General features: G+C 54.5%; 3 protein-coding genes across 4 annotated transcripts in view; 2 read left to right on the forward strand and 1 right to left on the reverse strand.

The window, feature by feature from the left end:
- PRRC2C (proline rich coiled-coil 2C) overlaps positions 1 to 4182 on the forward strand; it is a 77739-nt gene extending 73557 nt beyond the window's left edge. The window contains exons 35-37 of the mRNA XM_050901200.1: positions 148 to 384; positions 2709 to 2988; positions 3076 to 4182. Coding sequence (XP_050757157.1) covers positions 148 to 384; positions 2709 to 2969 — 498 coding nt within the window. The 3' untranslated portion in view covers positions 2970 to 2988; positions 3076 to 4182. The remainder of the gene's footprint in view (positions 1 to 147; positions 385 to 2708; positions 2989 to 3075) is intronic.
- A 4028-nt stretch (positions 4183 to 8210) lies between these two features.
- On the reverse strand, positions 8211 to 11849 carry MYOC (myocilin). Its single transcript, XM_050900789.1, is given in 4 exon segments — positions 8211 to 10381; positions 10511 to 10630; positions 11188 to 11418; positions 11421 to 11849. Coding segments are annotated over 4 exon segments (1401 nt in total). The 5' UTR covers positions 11686 to 11849; the 3' UTR covers positions 8211 to 9596.
- A 471-nt stretch (positions 11850 to 12320) lies between these two features.
- On the forward strand, positions 12321 to 24745 carry VAMP4 (vesicle associated membrane protein 4). Of its 2 annotated transcripts, none has more exons than XM_050901100.1 (8): positions 12321 to 12358; positions 12752 to 12863; positions 14837 to 14883; positions 15253 to 15303; positions 22478 to 22578; positions 23154 to 23233; positions 23417 to 23468; positions 24554 to 24745. In XM_050901100.1, the coding sequence occupies exons 2-8, from the start codon at positions 12798 to 12800 to the stop codon at positions 24580 to 24582; spliced, it is 426 nt and encodes a 141-aa protein (XP_050757057.1). In that variant the 5' UTR covers positions 12321 to 12358; positions 12752 to 12797; the 3' UTR covers positions 24583 to 24745. The 2 variants fall into 2 exon arrangements, with proteins under 2 accessions (XP_050757057.1, XP_050757058.1); XM_050901101.1 differs by having other exon boundaries at positions 15256 to 15303.
- Positions 24746 to 25285: the final 540 nt, after the last annotated feature.

The raw sequence follows: 25285 nt of genomic DNA on the forward strand, positions 1-25285 counted from the left end.
CTCTCTTAACATAAAAGCATATTTTCTTGTCATGAGTTTGACAGCAGAGCAGCAACTTTTTCCCCTTTAAGATAATGCCAACGTGCAATCTAGTTGGCAATTTTCTAATTGCGAAATGTCTCTTTTTGTTGTTTTTCCCCCACTTAGATCCTCTCTCAGCCTAACCTGCTCCCTCCATTGGTAAGAGCCCCATATACTAACACCTTCCCAGCGCCTGTTCAGAGGCTGCCAATAGTACTGCATAGTCAGATGCCGTCTCAGATGACCACAGGCCTTATGAGCCACCCTCATTTACCGCGTGTGGCCAGAGGTCTTTGTGGATCAGTATCTGGAGCCAGAGGCAATCAGGCCCAGGCTGCGATGAAGGCTGAACGAGACATGAAGGTTAGTATTTGAACAGCAGTGCTGTTAACACCAGTTCAGTCTTGACAGCTTGTAGGGCAGGAATGTGTCTGCAAATCATGTCTTAATTAAAATGCCTCTGGACCCAAAGCCGGTAGCCGGGCCTTTAGCAGCTGAACACAGACCTTCTCTAAGCCCTCTTTTTTTTTTTTTTTTTTAGTAAGAACTTTAGACTAAAAAATTTGTAGGGAGCTTCCTTTCTCAAGTGGTCTTGTGGTCAGCAGTTGTGAAGCTGCCACTGCTGTCAAAGGCAATCTGACAACTAGGTTTCAAGAGCCTGGATTTTTTGAATGAGTGATGAAGCCTACAAACCTGGCTGTTAGCTATCATTTCACATCTGCCTCCCCAGCTCTGAGCAGTGGTATGAACCCTCCTGTTCCAGCCAGCCTTGCTCCTTGGTGACTCTGGAGATTCATTTCCCAGTGGTTTGAAATGCTTGTGATTAATTCTCTGTGGTAGAATGCAGTAACATGGTACACACCACAGAAGAGGTGGCTGCATTTCAGTAGCAGGTGATGAGAGTCGTCTAACTTGTTAAAGCACTTTGGGACCCTTCAGGTTGAGGCAAACTCTTCTTACTAAGGCAGGACTGCAATATGGGATGTCTGTGTAGGGACACCGTTGTACACTTAGCCTGTTTTCTGCAGAATAAGTTGCTTGTATGAATAGATGGTACTAAGGAGCTCCTTCATCTACTGTCATTCACTGTAACCCATGCATTGAGGTGTAAAAGCAAAAGAGTGTGTTTTTTCCTGGTTATATCTGGTGGTAGGAGAATTGATTACCCCTTAAATCCTAGGTATTTGGTCCATTTAGTTTTTTACCACCAGTTTATGCTAGCTCTAGACTTACCAGGTGATGCTTCGTATATTGTCTTGAGTCTATATTATGAATTGAATCAGCCAGTCATAGCAAATACAAAAACGCAGTCCTGGTTTTCTGAATCTCCCTGCAAACACTGTTCAGAAGAATGTGAGCTATTCTGTCACGCTTGGTTACTTGTGATCAAGTCATCCAGCCTGCTAGCCTTTACCTCAGGGGATGGCTGAAATCTGTGCAAAAGATTTCAGGTGTCCATCTGGCTCCAGTAAAATCAGACTGTTGCTGCAGTCCTGCACACCAGAGTTCACAGGTTTGTTTTCTATTCTGTTGCTGGTTGAGTTACTTGGAGCAACTACACAGTATTAAAGCCAAGACCTCTTGTTCCAGGCTTTTGCTGTTTTGTCCCCCCGGTTGTGTCATGTTCCCCACCCCCGGCCCCGTTTTCTGTAAAAAAAAAAAAAAAAAAAGCATAAAATACTTTGAGAGGTACATGGAGGCTTAGTGTCTGTATTGTGGTTGGGGTTCCTTGTATTAAGATACGCCTTTTTAATTTTGAAAAAGACGTTTGACTGCATTGGGCTTAATCATGTAACTTCCAAAAGATTGAACTCTTAATACAATTCCTGCTTTGCCTGAGTCTGGGCAGGAAAGCCCAGTGCTTGGTCTTGCACAGTGCTTCACTGACAAACGCAAGGTCCAGTGTAAAACTGTAACCGAAACATGTAGTCACAAAGGCTGAATTTCACAGTGCGAGTCAAGGTTACCGGTAGGATTCGGAGGAGGGATTTGAAGGAAGCCAGGCAGTAGTTTGTGCTTCCTGCAACGAGCGCCCGCTTTGAGTGGGAAGCAGATAAGGCTTCAGCTTACATATAACGCAGCCTTGAACCCGGTTCACTTGCGTCCCCGTTGCAGACTCTGAAGTCTGTGTCCAGAACAACAGGGGGAAAAATTTGGGTGCACAGGCTAGATTCTGCTGCTGTGATACAGCCCCTGTGCTCAAGAAGTCCAGACCACGCGGCAGGAGACATGACAGCTGGCGTGGCCCTCGGTGCCGACAGTAGCGTCAGGGTACGGGCAGCGTGCAGACACGCGTGCCTTCTGGTCATGTCTGACTTCTGCTGAGGAGCGAAGCTTCACTTTGAGCCTACTGTAGGCAGTGTTTATACTTTTTAAGCTTTGCAATAATAGTGGCATAAAAAGATGTTAGATAATGCTTCAAACTGTTGTCCTTGGTCCTCTTTTCTGGGGTGAGGATTAGGAAGAGCAAGGGAAGCCTAGGCACGACGCCTAGGCTTGGCTGCTACTTGAGGAGCCAAGCGCCCAGATGCGGTGACATCTGGGAAGCAACTGGATGGACACTGCCCTTCTAGGAAAGTCTGGCCACTGCGGTCAGTCCTTCCTCTTTCATTTAGGAAATACTTTTGTGAAGTCACTCTTATTCTAATGCCCTCTCTTCAGTAAACATATTTTCTCCCTTTCTTAAGGCAAAGCAGAGAGCAGAGGTACTTCAGTCCACCCAGAGATTCTTTTCTGAGCAGCAGCAGCAGAGCAAACCCATAGGAGGCAAGGCGCCGAAAGTGGACGAGAACGGGAGCAAACCCAGCGAGGCAATTGCTGACTCTTCAGGAGTCTGCCAGGACAAAACCGAGGAGAAGCCTACCCCTGCGCCTGCTGCAGCAACAAAACCTGTTAGAACTGGACCAATCAAACCTCAGGCAATCAAAACCGAAGAAACAAAGTCTTAGAGGCTGTGTTTCCGTGGAGGTGGGGGAAGAGGGGAGGGTGGGTGAGATGACAGCAGCATGAATTTGTAGCCCAAAGGACGAGACCGACAGTCTTCTCTCCCTGCAGGGCTCTGAACAGCGTAAAGGGACATAGAAGCTATTAGCAGTTACGGATCAAACTGCTGCGTATGCAACTGAGCTTCTAGGCTCTTTGGGCTTGTATCTTCTCTAACAGCATGAAGGCTGCTTTTGGTGTGTGCACGTTCTACACGTGTGCGCGTGTTTTGGCTTACACACCTGTATGCTTCCCAAAGTGAAAAAAAAAATTGAGGAATAGCAACGGCGGGGAAGAAGGTGGTCGGGGAGGCATGTTCCTAGCTGACAAGATGAATACTCTTATTTTCTTCAGGCTCTGATCTTCAGCTGCTATTTATCTTTTTATAAACCCGTGAGTATGAGAACATGCAGATCTGAAGATGGTGCTGGGCCAAGTAATGTGTGTTAAGTTTTTAGTGACTTAAGAAGCTTCTATCTTGTAATAAACGGAAGAGCAATTCATATAGCTGGCAAAATTGCCTTTGCCATGTGACACTTAACCTAACGTAACACAGAGTAACACTGATGATGTTGAATTTCCCTCTGAAGGCAGTGCTTTGCTGGATGCTGCTGCTTGGATGACAATATACTGTATTTAGATCACCATATGAAAATGCTCCTTGGCCACCTGTGTTCTCCACACCCGCTCCCCCTCAGTCGTTCACCTCTGGAGTTGAAAGGTTCATTGCATCAATAGTCAAATTTGTTCTGTTCACCTCTGTCCAGCTATCTTTATATGATGCGAGTGATCTTTAAACGGTTTCCAGCTTATGTCTGTATACAGCACCGAGCACTTAGAGCTGTGCCACGAGAATAAAAGAAACCTTATCGGATTAAAGAGAGTTTTATCTAAAAGGTGCATTCTTTATATCAGAGCTGCGTCGCACCACCTCCTTGCCCACAGCGTGCTGGAAAGTAGAATCAAGTCAAATAAATGCCTTTTTAATTGTATCCTCTAGTATTATAGCTGTAGGACAGTACTGTATGATACTTCTGTGAATGTAAGATATCCTGTACCTGCTTATGATATGTAGTAGTGACTGTGCTATACTGGAGCTGTTTTTAATAATGTTATTCTAGAGGTTTTTTTCCAGACAATGATTGAAAAAGCTAATAAAAAGCACCAGGTACCACATCAGTAGCAGAATTTGCTGGTTTTTTCTGGGATTTTTTTTTTTTTTACATTTTTTTGGAAGGAAGAGTGAGTTGAAAGTCTAATGTGTATAATTTTGTTCAAATGACTGCAGAAGCTGGAAAGGCTGTTGCTGCTATTGATGCCTAGTGAATCGCTATTGGTTATCTTTTTATATAAATATATATATAATTTGAATTTTTGGAAACTTTAGCTGTGATGTCAACTTTGGAAAAAAGTATCCCACTTGTAGTGTGAGTTGGCATTGTACAGAAATTAACAGCCATATTGGTCTAGAAATGTTAAACTTAATTTTTTTTCCATTTGTACAGGGGTAACGCACTGTATTAAATATGTACGGTCTTATTTACATGGGTTTGATTACAGAAACTAATAAAGTATTCTCTAAATAAAGTATCCGGGTAATCTCATGATTAGCGCAGTGCTGCAGGATGCAAGGAGAGCACCTGAACGCCGTGTGCCAAGCGAAGAGTGTGTATGACAGCTTGGGAAAACAGACTTCTAAAGAAAAACCGTTTGAAAGAGCTTATTTTTGTTTCCCCCGGCACTTTTGATCTCGTTCTCCGGCGAAGGTCTCGCAGGACGTGGCTTCCATCTCGCTCTGGAAGGAGCCGGCCGGTTGCGTTTGCAAGACGTTACATCTCCGGCGTGTCGGTGAGCTGCCTGGTGCTGGAGACTTGTGTTTTTCTTTCCTAGAGAAGAGCCGCTCGTCCGAGGAGACCAGGATGAACCCAGCCGCTTACTCTCATTTTAGCCGGTGGGTGACTACAGGCGCCGGCTGCACGGGGCTGTTAAAAGCAAGAGGTTTCCTGCGGGGGGGGAAGCAGGAGTGAGCCTTGACGTGAGCCTTCCCACGGACGCGGGAGGCTTCCATCTTGCGCTGCTCCTGAACCGCTCCCTCCCCGACTCGCTGCAAGCAGCGGGCGCTCAGTGCTGCACTGCACGTTCAGTTCAAATCTCACCGTCGCTGACTCACGCCCTTGAGCGCGGGGCAGAATGAAGGGTTAAGCATCCTCCAGCCCTTCCCTTGCGGAGGGGTGAAGGCATCCCTGCCTCCCTGGGCTCCCTGCGCTGGGGCTCCCAGCGGGGTGATGGAGGCAGGAGGCTGTCAGCTGCCTGCCAGAGGGAGCTTGGCTGGGTGGGAAGCGGTGGTTTGGGGGCACCAGGGGAGCTGGAGTCGGTTCTTTTAGGGGGTTTCTAGTAAAACTTCAGCAATACGGAGTAAATAAAGGTGCTGTAATCCACAAACGGAGCGATGGGCAGAAGTAACCTCCGAGTAGGTAACGCCACAGGTAAATCGCCTTTTTTACAGGAACCGTACAAGCACAGCTACAGCAGACGCTGAGGGAAAGGAGGATGAAGGGAGGGGAACTGAGTGAATGTAGACATTGGTTTGATTTATAAATGTGCTATTAAAGAGTAACTGAGTTATGCTGATGTTTCCCTGTTTTGAGGCTATCTTCTGCCTGGCTCATGTTGGAAAGAGCCCCTAAAAATGGGAAATCGTTCACCAGACTATTTTTAAGGAAATGCCGCTGAAAGGATTAATCTTTAATTCTCCAGTAATGCCACTAGAAAAGTCAGACAAATTTCCACAGTCAGCTGTGGGAATGTACCAAGCTTTTGGCTATTTCTTGCGCTGAGCAGAACACGGGTAATATTTCTCCAGAAACTTAATTAAAAGCAAATGCTTGGGCATTTTATGCATCCGAATAACCCGATGTTGATGCCTGCCTCTCCAAAACAGCCCCGAACCACCCCAGCTGCCTTTGAGGCCAGGTTGAGCTTTCAGTCACTGGCCCTGGTTCACTGAATATTTTTATGACATTTAACCAGATAACTTGCTTCTGGCCATTTATGCTGGAATAGATCTCCCTTTTTTAATTTCAGTGGGATTTGGTGTGTAATCTCTTTTCTGGGACTCTGGTCATCACAAAGAATTGTGCTGAACCTCCCATAAATTAGGGAACTATTTTGTTGGGGGAATTAATAATTCCTTAATAATGTTCAGTCTGTGAAAAGACCGTAACTTTTCTCAAGGGCAAGAGCAGAAGGGGGTTAATGTGACTGGGACCAGATCCAGCAACCCCCCTCGGCTCAGCCTGGCTTCTTGGCTGGGATGCGGGAGGGGAGGGACTCTCCAGGCTTGTTTTTGCAAAGCCTGTTAAGTAAAGCTGTGTATTCAGCGCTGTTCAGCTCCAGCCCAGCTTTCTGGAAATCCTGTGTACATTGGCTTGTCTTTGGGGGTTTTTTTTGTTTTTTTTAGTCAATTAAGTGATGGCCTTGCCAGCCTGAAAAGACCCCAGCGCTGGCAGAGAGCGGGGAGGTGGGAATGGCTGGGGCTGTCTGCCCTTGGTGGCTCTGCTCACGGAGAAGCCGCTGGTGCTGCTGCTCCCCGGGGACCTCTGAACAAGCCCTCCCTTTCATGCTGGGGCTCGACTCGAGCCTCCGGGGAGCTGCGGGGCGAAGGGGGGCTCCAGCCTCGCCTCCCGTCCTGTTTCGGGACAGAAATGCCGTTCTCCCACCCTTGGCGGCAGGTTTTCTGTGCATTGGGTAGGCGGCTGCTTGCCAGGCTGCCCCTGGCTGGGTTGGGTCAGCGCTGTGCAGGCAGGGGCTGCCTGCTGCCTGCCTCGCTCTTCCCGGCCCCAGTGGGTACGTGACAGCCCCTGTCTGCTCCTGGGTGAGCCCTATAGCTGCCTTCACCCCCAGCTTTACTGCCCTGGATCTTGCCCTGGCGTTTGCCTTGTTTCCCTGCACCAGGGCCCAGACAACCGCCTATCCCGAGTGGGTTTTTGCAGCAGGACAGAGGGACGCTGCGGGGACGAGGCTGCTCCCCGGGGCAGGGCTACGCACCCGTGTTTTCTGAGGCCAGGAGAGCCTGTAATGCACCACCAGTTTATTGCAGCAGCTGTAGTCGGTCGCAGTGGGTGCCCTCTCCCTGCGGTGGGACCAGGGCACCCAGCTCAGCGCAGGCCCGCGCCCTCCTCCTCGTACAGCGCCCAGCTGGCTGAGACGGCAGGCGTGGGGCTGCAGTCGATGGCGTGGTCGCAGCCGGCCCCCGTCAGGAGGGTGGGGAAGGTGTCATCCCGGGGCACAGCTTGCAGCACCCCACACCTCGTGAGGACCAGGGTGCAGCGTACGACCCGCTGCAGCGTGTAGGTGATGCGGCCCCGGGGCGGCGAGGAGCCCCGGGGGGCCCCTGGCTCCTGGCACGGCAGGGGGCCCCCAGCCCTGGAGAAGATGGCGTGGCTGACGGCAAGGGGGGGATGCGTTGCCGATCCACCTGGGCTGAGCCCTGCGGCCAGGAGGGCACAAGTCCTAACGCAGCGCAAGCGGGGCAGGCGTGGGGGGCCAGCGGGGCGGCAGAGGCTTGCTGCAGATCACGGGGCGCCACGGGGCTGCTGGACTGCACCATGGTGGCTGCGCGGGCGCATCACTGGCCGGGGGGACGCCTTCGCTTGCGTTGGCTCGCGGTGAGCATCCCAGCCCCGCACCGGGCCTGCCGGGGAGCGAGAAAGGCTCTTTCAGCCTCATGCCTTGACGTGCTGGGGTCCCCCCTGCTGCCCACCCTGCGGCCCTAGGTTGGTCCCTTGTGGGATGCATCCCATCCCACACCCTCCCCAGCCCATCCCGGTGGTCTGGCAGGGCCCTTCCCCGGTTCCCCCCACCGGACTCACCAGGGCAGCCCTCGCTGCGGAGGAGCGTGTGCTGCCTGTGGCTGGCAACCCCTGCCTTCCCCACCCCGGCACCCCTTTGTCTCCTGCCCTTCTAGAACAGGGTCAGTTCTGAGCCGGGGCCCATCCCCGCAGCCCCCCATCTCCGAGCGTTGCCATTCCCTCGGTGAGCAGCCAAACACCCCGGCACTGTGGCAGCAAAGGGGGGGCTGCCTCCGTCCCCCCCATCCCTCCCGCCCTGTGCTGCGCCCGGCACTGGCCAGCCCAAGCTGCAGCCCGGCCACCTGGAGCTCATTAATCTTTCCCATTCGGCAAATCTCTGGGGTTTAGCACTGAAGCTTTAACTTTTATTCCGGTTCAATGTCGCAGCCCCTCTTCATGCTAAATAAAGGTGCTCCTGGGGTCGGCCCTGTCAGCAGGTGCCTCCCAAATGTGCCATTTTCTCGGCCAAAGCTTTACAGCTGCCCCCCAGCACCTTCAGCCTGTCGATGCATCGAGGGGGGGCACCAGTGCTTCACACCCCCTCTGGGCTCCAGCCCACCAAAACCCCAGGAAAACCCAGGTTCGGAAAGACGAGGTGCAAGGCAGCGGCGGTGGGAAACGTTTATTGGGCCGGGACCCTGTGCATCTCCCGGGGGATGCGGCCGCTGCTGCCCCGTCTGCCCCGAACGCCGGAGCAGGGGGGGAAAAAGCCTCCTACAGCCTTTCTACAATAAATAGTTAAAATGGCGTGTTTTGGCCCGGCGTGGGGAGCGCTGCCGGCCAGGTGGGGCCGTAGCTGCCGCCGTGTCGGTGGCCGGGCACGGCCTGTAAAGCCAAAGCGCATGGCTGAGAGGGGCTGGGCGCACCAAGGGGCCGCTCGGCTGCGGGACGCTCTGCCAGCGCTCCTCACCACTGCTCTCGTGGCTTCTTTTTCTTCCTCAATAAAACAAGCCTTGTGCAATGAGCGTCCGTATTCCCTGCTGCTTTTCATCCTGCCGGATGATTTTTGGAGGCGGCTGAGCTCCGGGATGCCCCCGGGCACCGGCGGTGTGGGATGCAGCGGGGCTTGTGGGCTCTCTGCAGGGGAGCTCGGCTCTGCGGGGCTGCTGTTGGCGGGCAAACGCTGCTCTCCTCCGCGAGGCCGGCCTGAACTAGGGAGGCCTCCCTGAAACTGCTGCTGCTGGGGGCGTCTGGGGAGCAGCAGTGGTGCTCGTGCTCAGCCGGAGCCTGGAAACATGAACCGCAGCCCCGCAGAGGGGATCACTGCTTGCAACCAGGGAGAGTGTTTATTTTTAGGTGGGACCCTCCCGGACAGCCTCTCCTCTGCTCCACCGCCTGCCCTGCCTGGCCTTCGCTGTGCCTGAGCCCTCCCTGCTCCGAATTCAGGGTGGCCGGGCTGGGTGCTCCCGGAGGATGCTGGAGCGGCTCAGGGCTGGGTACCGCTGTGGCCCATCCAAAACCCCCTGAGGCCGGGGAGAGGCGTGTCGCTGGCTCGACCAGGCTCTGGAGAAGCACTTAATTTCTCTCCGCTGCACTCGAGCGCGATGGGATGTTGCCAGAGGTGCCAGCGGGGATGTTGGGGGCCCCATCACGGTGCGGCTGGGCAGCGTGTGGCCCCCACCATCGCTTGGGGCTGTCTGAGGCAGCGCTCCCGGCCGCACCGGGGGAGCTGGGGAGCGAAGCGGGGTGCCAAGGCACGCACGGGGGTCGCGGGGGCTGAGCTGGCGCGGCCCCGGCCCCGACTCACGCCTGGGAGAGGCGGATGGGGTAGGTGACCATGTTGAAGCTGTCCCAGGCGAAGAGCTGCCGCTCGGCGGGGTTGTAGTCCACCATGCTGAGGTAGCGGAAGCGGTTCTCGAAGGGGATGCTGAGGGCCCGGCTGGTGCCGGTGGCCGTGTTGTAGGCAAAGTTGACGGTGGCGTTGGGCGCTGAGTAGCTGCTGACAGTGTAGAGGGTGCCACAGATGACAAAGGAGTTGGCCACCCCCCGCTTGCGGATGTTGGTCTCCCAGGTCCGCCGGATCTCCAGCGTCTCGGGATCCAGCTTGGAGAGGACGATGGCCCCCCGGGCCTTCTCGGTGCTGTAGATCACCCAGAGCCCCGTCTCGTCCACCGCCAGATCGATGTCGGTGTAGCCCCCCCAGGAGTAGGGGTACTGCCCGTGGTAGCCGGCGCCGGGGATCTCCCTCTCGGCCGTGACGGCCTCTCCCCGCAGGTCATAGCGGGCCACGGCGCGGGAGCGGCGGGGCTGGAAGAAGAGCCCGCCGCGGTAGATGACAGCCCCCGTGCTCTCCAGGGGCTGCGGCAGGATGTGCACCTTGGCTGGGTAGCCCCGGGCCAGCTGGTCGGCCGCCTCGTACTGGAAGAGCTGACGGACCTCCGTGCCCACCGCGTCCACGCGCCAGGTGGTCTCCCGCGTGAAGGGGGGCACGGGCTCGGGGTCCTTCATCCACACGCCGTACTTGCCGGCGATGGACTCTGCCCGGCCGAAGATGACGGGCTCCCCCACCCACACCAGCTCGCCGCAGCCTGCTCGGGGACAGGAGGGGAGAGAAAGAGGTTATTGCTCGGCAGCGGCCGGCAAGCCCCTCGAGAGGGCCAAGCGGTATTTGTGAGCAGCGGAGCATGGGGGCCGGCCGGCCGTGCCGGCGGCAGTACCCGAGTCCTCGCTCCCCGGGCGGCCGAGAGCGGTCTCCTCCAGCAGCCGGGACGCGGGAACCTCCGTCCTCTCCGACTGCAGCTCCTGGTAGGCGAGGGGCTGCGGGTCCCAGCGGGGAGCTGCGGCGGGGTCAGGCGCAGCGTGAGCAGGGGCCGAGCCAGCCCCCCTCACCGCCGCGCCTGCCCTTACCACCCTCGGGGGGCTCCACGCCGGACCGTTGCCCCCCGAAACGCCAACGCCTGGGTCGGGAGCCCAGTGCCCCCTCCCGCTGCAGCGGGGCACATCTGTGACCCGCTGATGGGGACCCCGCTCCGCAGCCGCTGGTGCTGTTGCCCCCCAGGTGTGGGGTTTAATGCTCCTTGGGGGAAACTCCTAATCCCCCCGGATTCACGCGGTCCCCTGCGGCCCCGCTCTGCTGCGGGGCGGACGATGGGATGAGGAGGGCCCCGGCTGCCAGCCCCGATTTAAGGATGGGGAGGGGGTTTGGTGCAATGGGCTGCGACCCCCCGGTAGGGCTTAGCCGGGTGAGCGCCCTGCCGGGGTGCCCAAGAGCGGGGGTCAGCAGTGAGTGCACCACATGGGGGGCAGCAAAGGGACTTGACCAGCGCCTGGGGGAGAGGCACTGGCGGGGAGTCGGTGGTGGGGATGCATAGCGGGTCCCGGCCCCGGCACTTACCTTTCCCGGGGGCACGCAGGGTGTCGCGGCCGGGCCCCTCTCCGCCGGGGGGGCAGCGGGTGGCCCGCAGCCGGGTGATCTCCTGGGTGCTGCTCTCCAGCCGCCTCCCCAGCTCCTCTTTCTCCCGCTCCAGCCGCCCCTTCTCCTCCTCCAGCCGGGACTTGGCCCGCAGCAGCTCGCTGTAGGCGGCCTCCAGGCGAGCGGCCGGGGCCACTTGCTGGGGGTCCCGTGCCCCCCTGCCTCGACTCCCCGCGGCCCCGAGCCCCCTGCACCCCGATCCCGGCTCTCCAGCCGGCTCAGGCGGGCGGCGAGGGCAACCACCTCGGCCCGCAGCTCCGGCACGCCACCGGCATCGGGGCAGGCAGCCTCGACGGGGCTGGCCACTGTGAAGGAGTAGGTGCAACGCCCGGTGCTGTCATCAGCACGTCGGAGAAAGGCCGTCTCACCCCAGCAGCCCAGGGCCAGGCCCCCCCAGAGCAGCAGCCAGGCCCCCAGCATGGCCCCGTGCCGTCCGTGCCCTCGGCGCCTCCGCTCCGCCGCACGCCGGGTGCTGCCGCCCGCATTTATAGGGCGGGAGGGCGGCGGAGAGAGGGTCAGGGCGGTGGGGGGACGGACGAGCCAGAACCTTCCAGATGCCTGTGGCGGCCGCGGCTTTCACCCAGCGGCAGCCGGCACTCCCCCCCGCCGGCCTCCCCGAGGCCGCTGGCCGGGCTCCGGCAGCCTGCGGCCGCCGCCAACGGCTTTGCTGCCGGGGCCGTGTGCCAGGGGTGATGCCGGGGGCCGAGGCGGCCGGACCCACCCCCACCCCCCCGCCGCTGCTGGCAGGGAGGCGTCGCGCGGGGCCGAGTCGGGAGCGCCGCCAGACCCCGGGCTCCCGAGCCAGCGTGTTCCCGGGCTGGGGCCGCCGCCGCCGCCCGCCGCCCGCCTCCCCAGCCGCTCCCGCCGGCTCCCAGCTCCGCGCCCCGCCGCACCACGGCCCCGCCCCCGGAACAAGCCCCGCCCCGACCCCGCCCTTTTCCCCGCCCTGGCACCGCCCTCGACCCGCCCTGGCATCGATTGCCCGGCGCTCGGCGCGGCCGGTGGAACGCCGAGGCGGTCGATGGGACAGCTGACTCGCCGCTGCCGCCGCTACACCGGCCATTTCCCGCCGGCCCGGCTGGAGCGGGGCCCGGTGAGTGGGGCGGGGGGTGGCGGGGTCGTGCGCTGTCGTGGGGGTGGGGTGCTTCTGTCTGGGCATCGGCTCTGCTCGCAGGTGGCCCCGGGGCACCGGAGGGCTGGACCGGAACGGCGGGGCCGGGAGAAAGCGCGGGTCCGGCGCACCGGCTGCCCTCGCATCCCCCCTCCCTTGGGGCCATTGCATTCCCCCATCCCAGGGCCATTTCGTCCTTTCACCCCACTCCTCCGGGCCCACCGGTGCGGGGGCTCCCCGGCCGCCCGCGGGGCCTCGCCACCCGCCGGGCGCTCCCCCCGTTCTCGCGGGCCCCGGCGAGGGGTGGCCGGGGGACGCGCGGTTCGGGTGCCGGGCAGCGAGGTGACCCGGCCGTTCCCTGCGCCTCCCCTCCAGGCTTCTCCTCCCGGGCACGAAGCTGCCTCTCCCGCAGGTAGAGACCATGCCTCCGAAATTCAAGCGGCACCTGAACGACGACGAGGTGACGGGCTCGGTGAAGAGCGAGCGGGTGAGTGCCAGCCGGGCGGGGGACCAGCCTGTCCCTCCGGTGCCGGTGGCCGTAACGGTGCCACAGTGAGCTCTTACTTACACAGGGGTGCCCGGGGTAAGGTGCCCACGGCGGGCAGGTGGATGTGTAACGCGCCTTGGGGACCCCGAGACCCCCGGCATCGCCCCGTGCCGTTAGCCGCTGGGCCGGTGCAAGGTAAGCTGCAGCTCCCTTTGCCGAAGGGACTCGCGCTGCCGTGGCCTTCGGCCATGGGGCCCAGAAGCCCGTATCGCCGTTGACAGCGACATTTAGTTAGTGAGGGGACTGTCCGTGCAGCAGACCTGATCTGTGTATTTTAAAACAAACCTCGTTAGGAGATACGGCTGTTTTGAGAACCTGTTTCAGTTCCTTTAGGCTGCGTCTATGGCTGTGAGATCCCGGTGTGCTCCAGTCTCCCGCCTCTCTGCAGAGCTTGCTCTGGGCATGTCACAGCTCTCCTCCCCACGTAGCTGGCTGAAGGACTCGTGTGAAGTTACCCTGTGCTTTACAGATGAATTTTTCTCCGGTCGCCAAGGTCTCCCGATGTTTCAGGCTTTGAATACAGGTCAAAGTGGTGCAGTTGCCTGTTTTAGACAAAGTGGATTTAACCTGATGTGTTTGTCCTGGGGTCATACTATGTTAAAACTGAGTTCAGACTGTAGTCTAAAATGTTGCTGCAGCTCACGATAGCTGTTGGTGAGAGGAGGATCCCATGTTGCCAAGAGCGGTTCGCTCATCCCTTGAGGGAGGCGATGGCTGAAACTATTGTGTGGTCTTGTGGGTTGCTTAAGTTGATCGAGCAAATGTGACAAGGGTTGAAATGTAGGTAAGCTGCAAAATAAGAGCACTGCGCTTGCAAGTGGGAGCCCGAATTTATGCACAGGGGAAGCAGCAGCTGTTGGTACCATCAGGACCATCCGATGTGTTCCTAGGCCCATGCATTTAAGGTGCCATTTCCCCTTCTTGATTATTTTTGACCCTATGTAGATGTTACTGGGAGTCCTCAGCTTGATTGGAAAATTTGTACTGCCCTGGTATGAGAAACGAACTCTAGTAACGTATTTGTCCAAAGCTTTCAGACTTACGTGGGATTGCGGGGTTGCTCTTAAAAATCAGCCTTTGGATCGTCTGATGGGGTGTAGTGGAAGAGCAAATCTGAGCCCAGGAGGAGCCCTTTGGCGCGAAGCAGAGGAGCTACCAGACTGCTCTGCTTTCCAGCCCAGCTGTAGCCTTTGCCTGGGTCAGGGGTTTGGAGGGGCCGACGTGCCGTGCGGGGAGCCCAGCGTGTTTCCTTGCAGTCGTCCTTCTTACACCGGCTGCCATCAGATGGCTGGAGAAACCACGTCCGAGGAGTGGATCCGACTTCCCACATGGATGGGATACCCCAGGGTGGCTGTAGGCGACGCTGACGTTTTTTGAGCAGCTGCCATTGACCGAGTGCAGTGCTGGGGATCGTCCCTTGAGTAGAGAGGGCCTTCCTTCCACAGCTGGCCTGTGCCGGGGCTCTGCCTGCTGCGTTCCAAGGCAGGGCTCACCGTGCTGACGCACTGGTTGCTTCTGCATCGTAGGGAGTTGTATTGATCCCTAGAACTGGGATCTGAACCTGTGCAGGCAACTAGCCATTGACGCAAAGCCAGTTTGGCTCAGTGGCAGAGGTGCGAGTTGTCCCAGGTCAGAGCTGCAGAGCTGTGCATCGGTCTGTGCTTTACAGAGTTAGCAAACACCGCTGAGGTGATAATAGCGGCACAGAGACATCCAGCTCGGCCCTTGGTCACAAGCAGAGAGAAACAGCACAACTCCAGACACCTAAAAAGTACTGTCGATCCCCTCCAAAGGAGGGCTCCCATGTAACCTGCAGTCGGAGGATGCCGATTGCATCCTAAGGGCTGGAAACGTGTGCGTGAAATGGTGGTTGCTTATTGACAAAGTGGTTTGGTTTTTTTCTTTGTTTGCAGAGGAACCTGTTGGAGGAAGATTCGGATGAAGAGGAAGACTTTTTCTTGTGAGTTTCTGAACGGCTGGTGTAGGGAATGCGATGTCTTAACTGCCTACAGCTCTGAGACTGGAGGTGTCGAATACCAAAAGCTGCTCCCTGCCACATAGGTGGGGGCTTGGGAATCAAAACCTTTGATTCCTTTGAGATGATCTCCCAGAGCCTTGGCGTCGAGCGTGAATTAAGACTTAATAGGTGTGACCTTTATAAGAGTGGGGTGTCCGACGTATCCTAAGACATGGGAGGGACCGATGGGAGGTATGAGAACAATCCTCCGTCCACAAGGCGTTGATTCTCTCTTGCATATCTTTTGAATCTGGTTTAAAAACATGTTTTCGTTGTATCTTCCATCCTGATTGCTCTCTTTTCTGCCTGCAGGAGAGGGCCTTCTGGACCAAGATTTGGACCCAGGAATGACAAGATCAGGCAGTAAGTTGTTGTTCCTCAGTGTCACACAGATAATATTTTATTCTGGCACTGTGAGCTCCTGCTGCTGTCTTACTGAAGTATTTCTGTGTAGTTCTGAATATGAACATGGCTTGTGCTTGCTTTCTTCTAATTGACATTTCCTACCCTACGGGCCCACAGCTAAGGGAAATCTCAAATTTGATTCAAGCTATCAAGAAATTGTGCATTCACAGAGGCGAAGGGATAGGATTGTATCACAGTAGCTTAGTGGAGTTTCTAAAGCCCTTGCTGTGTTCTGGTGATGACCTGTTCCATGCTTTTATGAGGCTCTTCTTTTAGAGCATTAACCCTGAATTTTAACCTTCGCTAGCACCATTTTTTACTGTTTTGTTGCTTTTTTCTTCATCCTGTAATTTGCTCCTCGGTGTTTCAAGAAAGCAAGTGGTCAAGAACACACCAGGACCGTGTTTTTTGGGCAGCGGCCTCCTCTTCTCCAAATAAACACCTGATATAAGTGACCTGGAGATGAGCAGTGACTCAGTGGGGTCAAAGCAGCTGGAAAACAGGAAACCATTACAGCTGGAGGAGGATTACTGACTGTATTAGGGCAAGAAGGAACGAGTGAACGCTCTGGATCCTTCTCCCATTGAGTCATTTCCTGGGTGATGCTCATTCTGGGCTCCAGTTTGTCCTGCCCTTTCTTATGAGGGATGTGATGGTGATACTTAATGGAAAGGGGGGGAATATTCACAGACCCCTAGTTTGCATTGTACTGTTTCCTTTGCTGACCTCCGCAGAGCCAGAACAGAGATCTGTGTGGGGACTGATGACTGGGCGTTATTCAGACTGCGTTGTCTTGTGTGCAGCCTGAGTGTTGCTCTTCGTTAGGGATTGTTTTCATGCCGGGAAGAAGCCAGTGCAGCTCTGAGATGACTCATTGCCAACGTCAGCGTTAGGCAGTGCTTGCTTGTGTGCCCGCTTGCCACGTTACCTTGAGGGGCAAGGTGCACTTGAGTTAAACAAGAGGCAATGGGTCGGTCACTGCGCCCTGAGTTTTCAGGGGGTCTCTGTTCCCTCCAGGGTGTGAGGATGCTGTTGGTAGAGGCACACTGGTCCTTACAGTAAGCCAGTGTGGATAAAGCCTCCCTTCTAGGGCAGGGCCAGGCTGATTTGGAGTGAATGAGAAGGATGAGAATTGGTTTTATGGGTGGGGTCCCGCCCTCATAAAAAGGCGGAGAGGGGGTGACATCTACCCCTTCGTCGTCCTCTGCCGGAAAGGAATTACAGAGCGTCTTCTGCCTTCCCTGCCAGGCGGGGGAAAATGGGAGCTCTTCTCTTCCCACTGTCTTGGCCAGGCAGAAGGGAGCGGGGGCTTAGGTAGAGGGTAGCACTGCAGCTGTGAAGAGGAAGAAAAATGAAAGAAGAATTCACCCAGGAGCTGGTGGGTTCATAGGTGTGATGTGACTAATGCCCAACACGTGAGGCTTGCCCATTGCCAGAGATTGCCTGTCTAGTGGACCTGGTATGGGATACGTCCCTTGGGGTAGCGAGTGGCTACATCTATCTACTATCTAGAGCATCTATTATAAAATAGTATCTATTTTCTGCTCTCATCAATGTTGATTGCTTTGTTTAATAAGCACTTACAGTATGCAGACGTCACTTCTTGCCATGGAGCTGCTTATTAAGTTTCTGATCAGACCGGCCCTTGTGCTGGATGGATTGATGCCTGGTCTCGTAATGATGCAGTTAGCTCTGGTTTCAACACAGGAGGAAAAGGAGCGTTGTGTTGCTGCTGAAACACTGTAAGGAAAAGACATTTTAAGGAGGAATTTGAGCATTTGGAGAGCTGAGGCATAGCTGGGCAAAGCTAGAGAGACTGTAGCTGTACAGGCCTAGAGGAACGAGGTGTGAAAGTAGGCGTAAAAGGAAACTGGATGGAGGATTGGGCAGAGGAAAAAGTGATAGGATCATGGGAGCAAAGGTGCGGAACATGTTGAATCTGAGGGGCAAGACTGGAAACTTTTCCTAGTTGTCCTTGGCAGCGAAGGGGCTTGGGTCAGGGTGGAGAGTTTGGCAGCAGAGACCCTCGAGGCTGTCTCAGCTGCAAAAGAGATGGTGGGGAACACTGCAAACCTCGTAGGGGAAAGAGGCGAGTTAGAGCCAGTAATAGTGGCGGGAGGAACCGTCACAGTCCCCTCCGTGCTGAGTTTTGTCCTGATGCGTCTGGAAGTTCAGGCTCTGTTGTCCTAACAGCTGCTCGGTTGGGGTGGAAGGTCCTCTGGCGACTAAGTGGTCACATGGGGTCCCTTAGGCTCCCTCTGAGACCTCCCCGTCCCTGGGGTGGGCTGGAGCTGAAAGGTAGCTTTTAACAGGCTTTTGTCCTTTTCCTCACAGTTACAAAGAACAGGTAAGGGAGAGCTGATCTCTCTTCTCTGCCTTTGCTTCCAGGCCTTGTGAGAAGTCCTGAATGTGTGTAGTTGGAGCTCTTAGTGCCTTTTTGGGGGAAGTTGGGATGTTCATCTTCCACCCGGGTTTCTTTTATTTAGAACAGGAGCCTCTCATCACAGGTCATCGTTTGACAAACGTTACCAAAATCCGTCCCCCCACTCCCTTTCTGCACTGCTTGACTTCCTTCACCACTGATGTTTCTGCTTTCAGGCAAGTGTGCTGCTGGATTCGGGTTCCTGCTCGTGCTGGCGATGAGGCTCAGCACACTGCTGTGGTTCCCCGGGAGCCAGGTCTTGGTCTCCGTGATTCCCACGTTGCGCTGCTGGGAGTGGCCAGCATCCCCGGCCCCGGGGCTTGGCCCCAGTGGCTCTGTCTGGCTGCAAGCCCCAAATTATGTCCCGAGGAGGAGAGTTTGGGGAATGGTTTGAAGGCAAGAGTTGACAGCAGCTTCCCAGGTCCTGGCTGCTCATCGCAGGTGGCTGGTTGTGCAGTGGACCCCAGCCATAGTCTAGGCTTTCATTTGAAGGTGATACCGAGACTGTATCATCAGGCATCATTGTTGGGGGTAATCCTTTCAAGGACTGAAAGGCTTCAGAGCGGCATAGACTGCTGTCTTCCTCACTGTTGTGATGAACCAGCAACTTAAAGACAGGGATTTGTGGCAGGGTTCAGTGCTGATACCCCGTTGTTGAGTACAGCAGGGCTTTCTGCCAGGCAGCCCCTCTGCAGAGCGCCGTGCCTCAGGGAGTGCTGCGCTGGCCTCCTGCCTTTGCACTGTCCGTCTGGCTTGGATCTCCATCCTGTTCCCTTTTTCCTGAGTTACTGCCACAACGAGGGGTGTTTGGGTGTAATTTGCACCAAAATATCGCTGGGGTGGAAAATAGAAGTGTGTCATGCTGGCTGTAAACAGCCGGCTTGAAGACAAGAAGCAGCCTTGAGCAGCACATCCCATGGTGCGTGCACAGCCTGTTTACAGCGTCTGAAGAATGGAGCACTGTTGTTAGCCCAACATTGTGACCAGCCCAGGGAGTTTTTCAGTAGCTAACCCAATGTGGCCAAAATGGAAAGGCTTATTCTTCCCGCTCTGGACCTGGCAAAGTACAAGAAAAGAGGAGTCTAAACCAAGCTAAGCGCCATTGGGTCTCTTGTTGTTGCTTTGACGGTGTACACTTGCTGTCCTTGTTAAAAGCATCATATTTGTGGTAATTAGTAAGAAGGAGGGTCATGGGAGACATATTTTATGCTTTTGTCTTGCTCCCTTTCCTGGCAGGTATTTAGTCTACTTTATTTCTCTTGGAAATCTGGCAGGAGTAAAGCACATGAAATGTATGTGTCAAAAGCCAATAGCTCCCTAACAGGAAATACGCTTCATATTAGAGGATTCATTCCCTCTTGCCAATTAAAACAAGAAAATATTTTCTTCTTGATGTGACTTGAGTTTCCAACCTCAAGGATGCCAAACTAGTGGGAATTTTTGGATTTGTTCTGAAACTGCAGGGCTAACGCATAGGCTGGGCATCTTTCAGCCCCCTCCTGGAGAGGCATCTCTTGCTGCAGTGATGGGTGCGAGAGAGCAGAAAGCGAGGACTGGCTTAAGGTCTGGTTAAGGCACTGTGTGGAGATCAAAGTTATGTTCCCTGGCTCGGTCTCTTCCTTCCTGTTTTTTTTCCAGGGTTCTCTTTTACGTCAGATACCAAAAGGTATTGGGGTGCTCAAATGTGTCTGTGTTCCATGGGAGTTAAGCACCTCAACATTTGCGAGAACTTAAGCCTTGATTTCTCTGTGCCTCCATTTTCCATCTGTGAAATGTTTTGTTCTCTTGGGGGGACAGCTAACAGCATGCCCAGGCTATGGGCTGCTATACGCAGCGTTTCGCCAGCAGCTCAAGTGAAAAGAGGTGGGATGCTGAGATGCAGCTTGGGCAGTGGGGGGGTCTGTGCTCCGTAGGTCTCTCCCAAATGCTGGTACACAGCAGAGCAGCTTGAAGTTACATACCTGCCCGCTTTGCCTCGAACGCTTTGGGGTGCCCCGGGACTGCAGCCGCATCTCTCCAGGCTCTGACCTGTACTGGCAGGGATACGGGTGGCATTGCATTGCGCTGCACGTTCCTAGATGCATTGTAACCTTGCGTGCTCCCACTTGTTAGTTGTCCCAAGATAATAACTTGGTTACAAGTCTGTTGTGGGAGGAAATCTCTTCATTTTGAAGCCAGTAAATGATTTCAGAAACATTTACATACTGCAAATGTAGTCTTCTGCCTGTGAAACTGATGTTTAAGGCCTTGGAGTTTTTTGCCAAGTTGGCTCATCTGGGATAGCAGATGTTTCTGGTTTTCCTCTCTCACCCCAAGCTATAGCAGCGTTGCTGGCGGCTCTGAGCCGAGACTTGTCTGTTGTGCCGAGGTAAGGAAACCCCCTCACAGAGCATGCCTCCTCCTCACGTCCTCACCCGCTGCCCCAAGGGCCACGGAGCTGCACGTGTCCTGCGTGGGGTGGACACTTTGCTCCACAGGGTACTGCCACGTGTTTCCCGGGCAGCATCTGCCTGCGTCCTCAGTGCCACCTTCGGCGCTTTCCCGACAGTGGCAGCTCTGCCACTCGCCTCGGACCTTGCAAAACGAACAGGCTCGTGGGCACGGGGCAAATTCCTGCTGAGAGGCGTTTTGGGATTATCTGTGGCTTTCCCCTCCAGATAAGAAACTCCTGGCAGGCGGCTGCCATCGATGTGGAAGGCAGGAGCTGCCACCGCGTGGTGTAGGTGTGTTCAGAGAGATGCTGCTCCTACGGACTCTGCGATGCAGCACAGGGAAGGCAGGTTCCTTTCTTGCGGTGTCCTTACGTGTGCTGCTGGAGTCCAGCATGTGCCATACGAGGGCTGTTGAGTCAGAAATTGGCTTCAGAGGTGTTGCCTGGCTGTTCCAGCTCTGGAAGCCGCAGTGCAGTGGTGCTACAGAGCCCGACCTGAAATGCTAAGGTGGGAAGCTCCTTCATATTCAAAGATCTGGAGCTCTTTCTAGAGCTTTTTGGGGAGAAAAAACCCTTTTCTTTTAATGGCTTTCCTTGCCTGTTTTTGGAACGATAAGTAAATGTGAGCAAGGCATGTGCTTTTCCATTGCGACCACTATTGCTTGTTGCAGCCGCTCCTCACGTGTGCGTCTCAGCGCAAGTGTCTGCTCAGTGAGAGGCACGTAGCTGGTAGGGAGACAGGAGAAATAGGTCAATGTGAACCTATGTCACTAATTAATTAATTAGAGGCATGGTGGCTAGGACGGAGCCCTGCTCGTGGTTCTGCAGTGCCCCATTGACTGGCCTTGGGCAAGCTGCTCTGAGTCTCTCTTGGCCCTGGTTTCCCGGGCCATGGTGGAGGATATGCTGTCCTCGTCGTACCAAGTGCTCTGAGCTTAGGTGCTAGATGATGGCTCTCTAAGTGGTGGAGTTGGGTCTGGTGCTGCTGTAAAAACCCTGATTTGGCAAATCACGTCTTTGAGCTTCTGCATCTGTGAGATGGCAGTGGGGAGGAGAGGGTTTTGTGTGGGTCCGAAGAGGAAGATGATGTGACTGGATAATTTGGGGAGCAGGATAGTGTGGGTGCTAAGCAGGTGCTAAAGGTGAGGTGCTGGCAATCCTTCTTCCCCTTGGGAACACCAGTGCTGCACTGTTAATAGGAAGTGTGCGTTTCTGGTAATGTGGAGAGCTGCTGAAGTGGCCTATTTGTGCTGCATATTTAGCAAATGCTGGATGCATTTCAATATGTTTAAAGTGCTTAAATGTTTTTAATCAAGGCAACCTAAGCCATCAAACCTAAGACTTATGCAGAGCGAGTGGCCTGGAGCTATTTCTGTTTTGTTGCCCTTTGTGTAGCATTGCCTCCAAGACATTGCTGTTGCCATTTACTTTCTGGGAACGGTATGTCTCAAACAATGTGTTGCCTCCCTAGGGCCCCAAGAAATTTCTTATTTCCATCTCCAGGAAAATAAAAGTATATTAGCTCCAAAATACAAACCAGAATGTAGCAGTATTTTTCCACCAGGAGAATTTTTCTCTCTTACCAATGTGGCTTTTTTATGGAGTGAATAAATGCATTTATAATAACCCTGGGGGTGTGATTTAGGCTACTGTTCACTGAAGCAACTACCCACAGAGTTGCGTAACCTATGAGAAGATGGATTATAATAACTTGGTTTAGTTCATATCAGTCATTTCTTCACTGTCCTCTTGATGCCCCTGGCAGAGCAGGTTTCATTTAGCAACTCAGTTCCCAGAGCAGGGAGTGCACCTTGCTTTGATTTCACCCCAAGTTATTTAGCAAAGGTGCGGTGCGAGGTTCTATGAAATCTGGAAAGATAAGGTGCGGTTTTTATATATATATATTTTTTTTTTTTTTCCCTTTGTGAGCTCTTCTGCAGCAGAGATGCCCACCAACAGCCATTAGTGCCTTTTCCTACTGCATTTGTGTGTTAAAGGTGTTACAGAGGGTGCCCCGCTTCTGCTGACTTCCCAGTGCTCTCTGAGCCCCTTGTGTTCCCTTACCCTTCCTGGGATTGCCAGAGACCCACCCCAGGTGATGCCGTGCTTCTAGCTTTCTTGGCATTCCATCAACCTCCCTCCGCTGTTGTCCCCTTTGATTTTTGTCGGTGAGCTCTCGGATCCCACCAGCCTGGGCAGCTCTGAGCGAGGGCCAGCGCTGCAAGGCACAGCTGGTGGTGCTCGCTTCTGCTCCTCATCCTGCCTTTGCTCTGCTCTAGTGTCCAGAACCAGGTGGACGAAGTCATCGACGTTATGCAGGAGAACATCACGAAGGTGATTGAAAGAGGCGAGCGGCTGGATGACCTGCAGGATAAATCAGGTGTGATGCTAGATGCAGCTCTGCTGGCCTGTTGCCCACATCTCTTCCCCGTTGCTGGGCCAGGTTACCTGATTTCAGTTCAGAAAGCGCCTAATGATGGACCTGGGCTTGTATTTATCCTTCCTGGGAGTGGTGTTTTCCAGCCTTGGGCTGCAGATCTGACTTTCTGCCGACATTCTCCTCCTTCCACCTTCACCTTCTGCTGCTCTACGCAGAGGTGTTAGTTTGGAGGCATTTGGGTGCTGTGATCTAGTTGGTCCTTCAAGCAAACGTAGATTGGTCTCTCTCCCAACGGCCCTGAGCACTTCAGCTGTCTGCTGGCTTGCAGAGCAAATTCGTGTCCTCAGAGGGCAGCCAGTACAAAGGGGGCTCAGTGGGACTCGGCAGGTCTGTGTGTGCTCTAGGGAAGGGCGTCACATTGGCATCTGCTGTGGCTTTGGTGAATCATGCTGTGGTTGGGTCTTTTCCCCTAATGCCGAGTTTATTGCTTAAAACTCAGTGGAGTTAGTACAACGAGTGGATGCTCTGACTGTGTGTGCGTGCCGCTGAATTGCCTCTTTTCTTTCCTTCAACAGAAAGTTTATCAGACAACGCAACAGCTTTTAGCAACAGAGCCAAGCAGCTTCGGAGACAGATGTGGTGGCGAGGCTGCAAGGTGAGCAAGAACGGGAACAAGCGGGGGGGGTTTGTGGAAGGGTGGTTGCCTGCCCGCCCCTGGGAGAGGATGGAGAAGCTCTGATTTCTAGCTGAAAAGATGCTGGAAGGCAAAGGCCTCCTTTCAGGTCGAAGCAGCTACACATTGCACCTCATGTAACATGCCTCTCTGCTCCTCTTGCAGATGAAGGCGATCATAGCGCTGGTGGCGGTCATCCTCCTGCTCGTGATCATCGGTGAGTAGCTCCAGGTCACCCCAGCCATGTCTTGCATTGAAATACTCATGGCACTCCACACCATGAGTGACAGCATGGTGCTGTTGTCCCAAGAGGAGAGCACCTGAGCTACTCCTGTCGGGCCCCACTCTGCCTTAAGTGGTCATAAACGGTGCCTGTAGACCACTCCATGCTGCTCTTCTGCAAGGTTTAAACGCAGAGGAGCAGGCTCAAACCAAATCCTACTGACTGTGGCCAAAGAAAGCCAACAGTGCCCCACCCTGACAACATTGTACCGATCCAGGGTTGGCACCGACCGATCCCGAGGCTGGTGGGAGTAGATGGAAGAGTTTCTGACTGGAGCAATGTCTCCCAAAGGCCTCTGCACATATATCAACCGTCTTAAAATGGGTCTGGTCCCTGCAAATGCTCCTCCCCAAAGCTGCCGGGCTGCTTAATTTTCAGCAAGTAGCTGTTGTGGCTTTGCTGTTGGTCCCTTCCCCTGCCCTCTGCCCTTCCTGCTCAGCCTGGTCTCTCTGGAGCTCCCCAGAGCAGAGATGTTGCTGCTTTTCCTACCAAACAGGTAATAACGACCAGAGCGTGTTTCTTCCAGGCAGAAGAAGTAGTTCAGCCCTCTGCCTGCAGAATGATGTGCTCCAGGGATCCAAGCAGCCCAGCAGAGCAGCACAGCTCTTCTGTGCCACTGGATCCGGAGGGTTTTCCTCCCACCGAACTGCGGCCGGGGGCAGCTCTGTAGTGGTTCTCGTTACTTCAGCAAAACCCTCACGGCCTGTTGTCCTGCTGACACACAGCCTGCAGCGGGAGAGGCAGAGCTGGCAGCAGGGTTGGGAGCGTTGTAGAGAGAGAGAGTGATGGAAAATCCCATCTGGTTTAATTTTGGGAAGCTGGAAGGAGATGAAGGTGGCAGGAAATGTTGTCTAGCGTGTGTGCGGGCAGCAGATTGCATTAGCTTGAGCTTGGAAACACACTTTCCCTCGCAGCTGCTTGGTGTTTGTCACTACAGAAATGGGGGGGATCTCTCTGGCGGGGATCGGTGTTGCATGCAAAAGTGTATGGCTGAGAGCTTGTTTCTTTGTGTTTTCCAGTACCCATAGTCCTGAAGTACCATACCTGACGGGGCAGCTGGAGGCTTTGGTGGAGCTGGCTCTGGGATAACCAAACTGCTGTGTAATTTAAGTGAGATATCTGTATATAGCTTTGAAGTTGTTTTTCTCCAAGGAGCGAGGAGGTAGCGGCAAATAGCCAGTTCTAACAGCTTTTAAGAACTGCCAAATGACCCTGGTTTGTTGTTTTTTTTTTTTTTTTTTTGGTCGAGTACCTGCTCCTGCTGTCAGACTTTTTTTATAACAGAAAATTCAGTTCCCAAACTGCCTGTTTTGTGGAATTCTGAGTCTCTGGTTTGGAGCTGGCTACTTGCCGCTTGCCACTACGATTTATCTGTATATATGGTTGAGTTCTAAATATTAATAATAATACCGTTTGATCAGTTCCCTGCTGCCTGCTGTGGAAGGCAGAAGGGGGACTCTGTCCTTTCATCGGAGCAAAGGAGGGGAAAAATGTCTGAAGAGAAACATACCATTATGTTACAGGGAACTGACCCTTCTGTGGAGAACTGCAAGGGTGTTGTTTCTCTCTTGTTCAAAAAAAAAAAGAAAAGAGGGAAAAAAAAAATTAGGTTTTACAATCCAGAAGACTTTCTGGTCCTGCCATGGGAATGCACAAGCTCAGTGTTTTCAGTATCGCTGCTTACAGCTGTGACTAAAGACATTCCAGTAAACCTATTTTTGACTGTACATCTGGAGTTCCTGCACGTCTTC

Source organism: Gymnogyps californianus, chromosome 8, assembly GCF_018139145.2.
Source record: "Gymnogyps californianus isolate 813 chromosome 8, ASM1813914v2, whole genome shotgun sequence".
Classification (NCBI taxonomy): domain Eukaryota; kingdom Metazoa; phylum Chordata; class Aves; order Accipitriformes; family Cathartidae; genus Gymnogyps; species Gymnogyps californianus.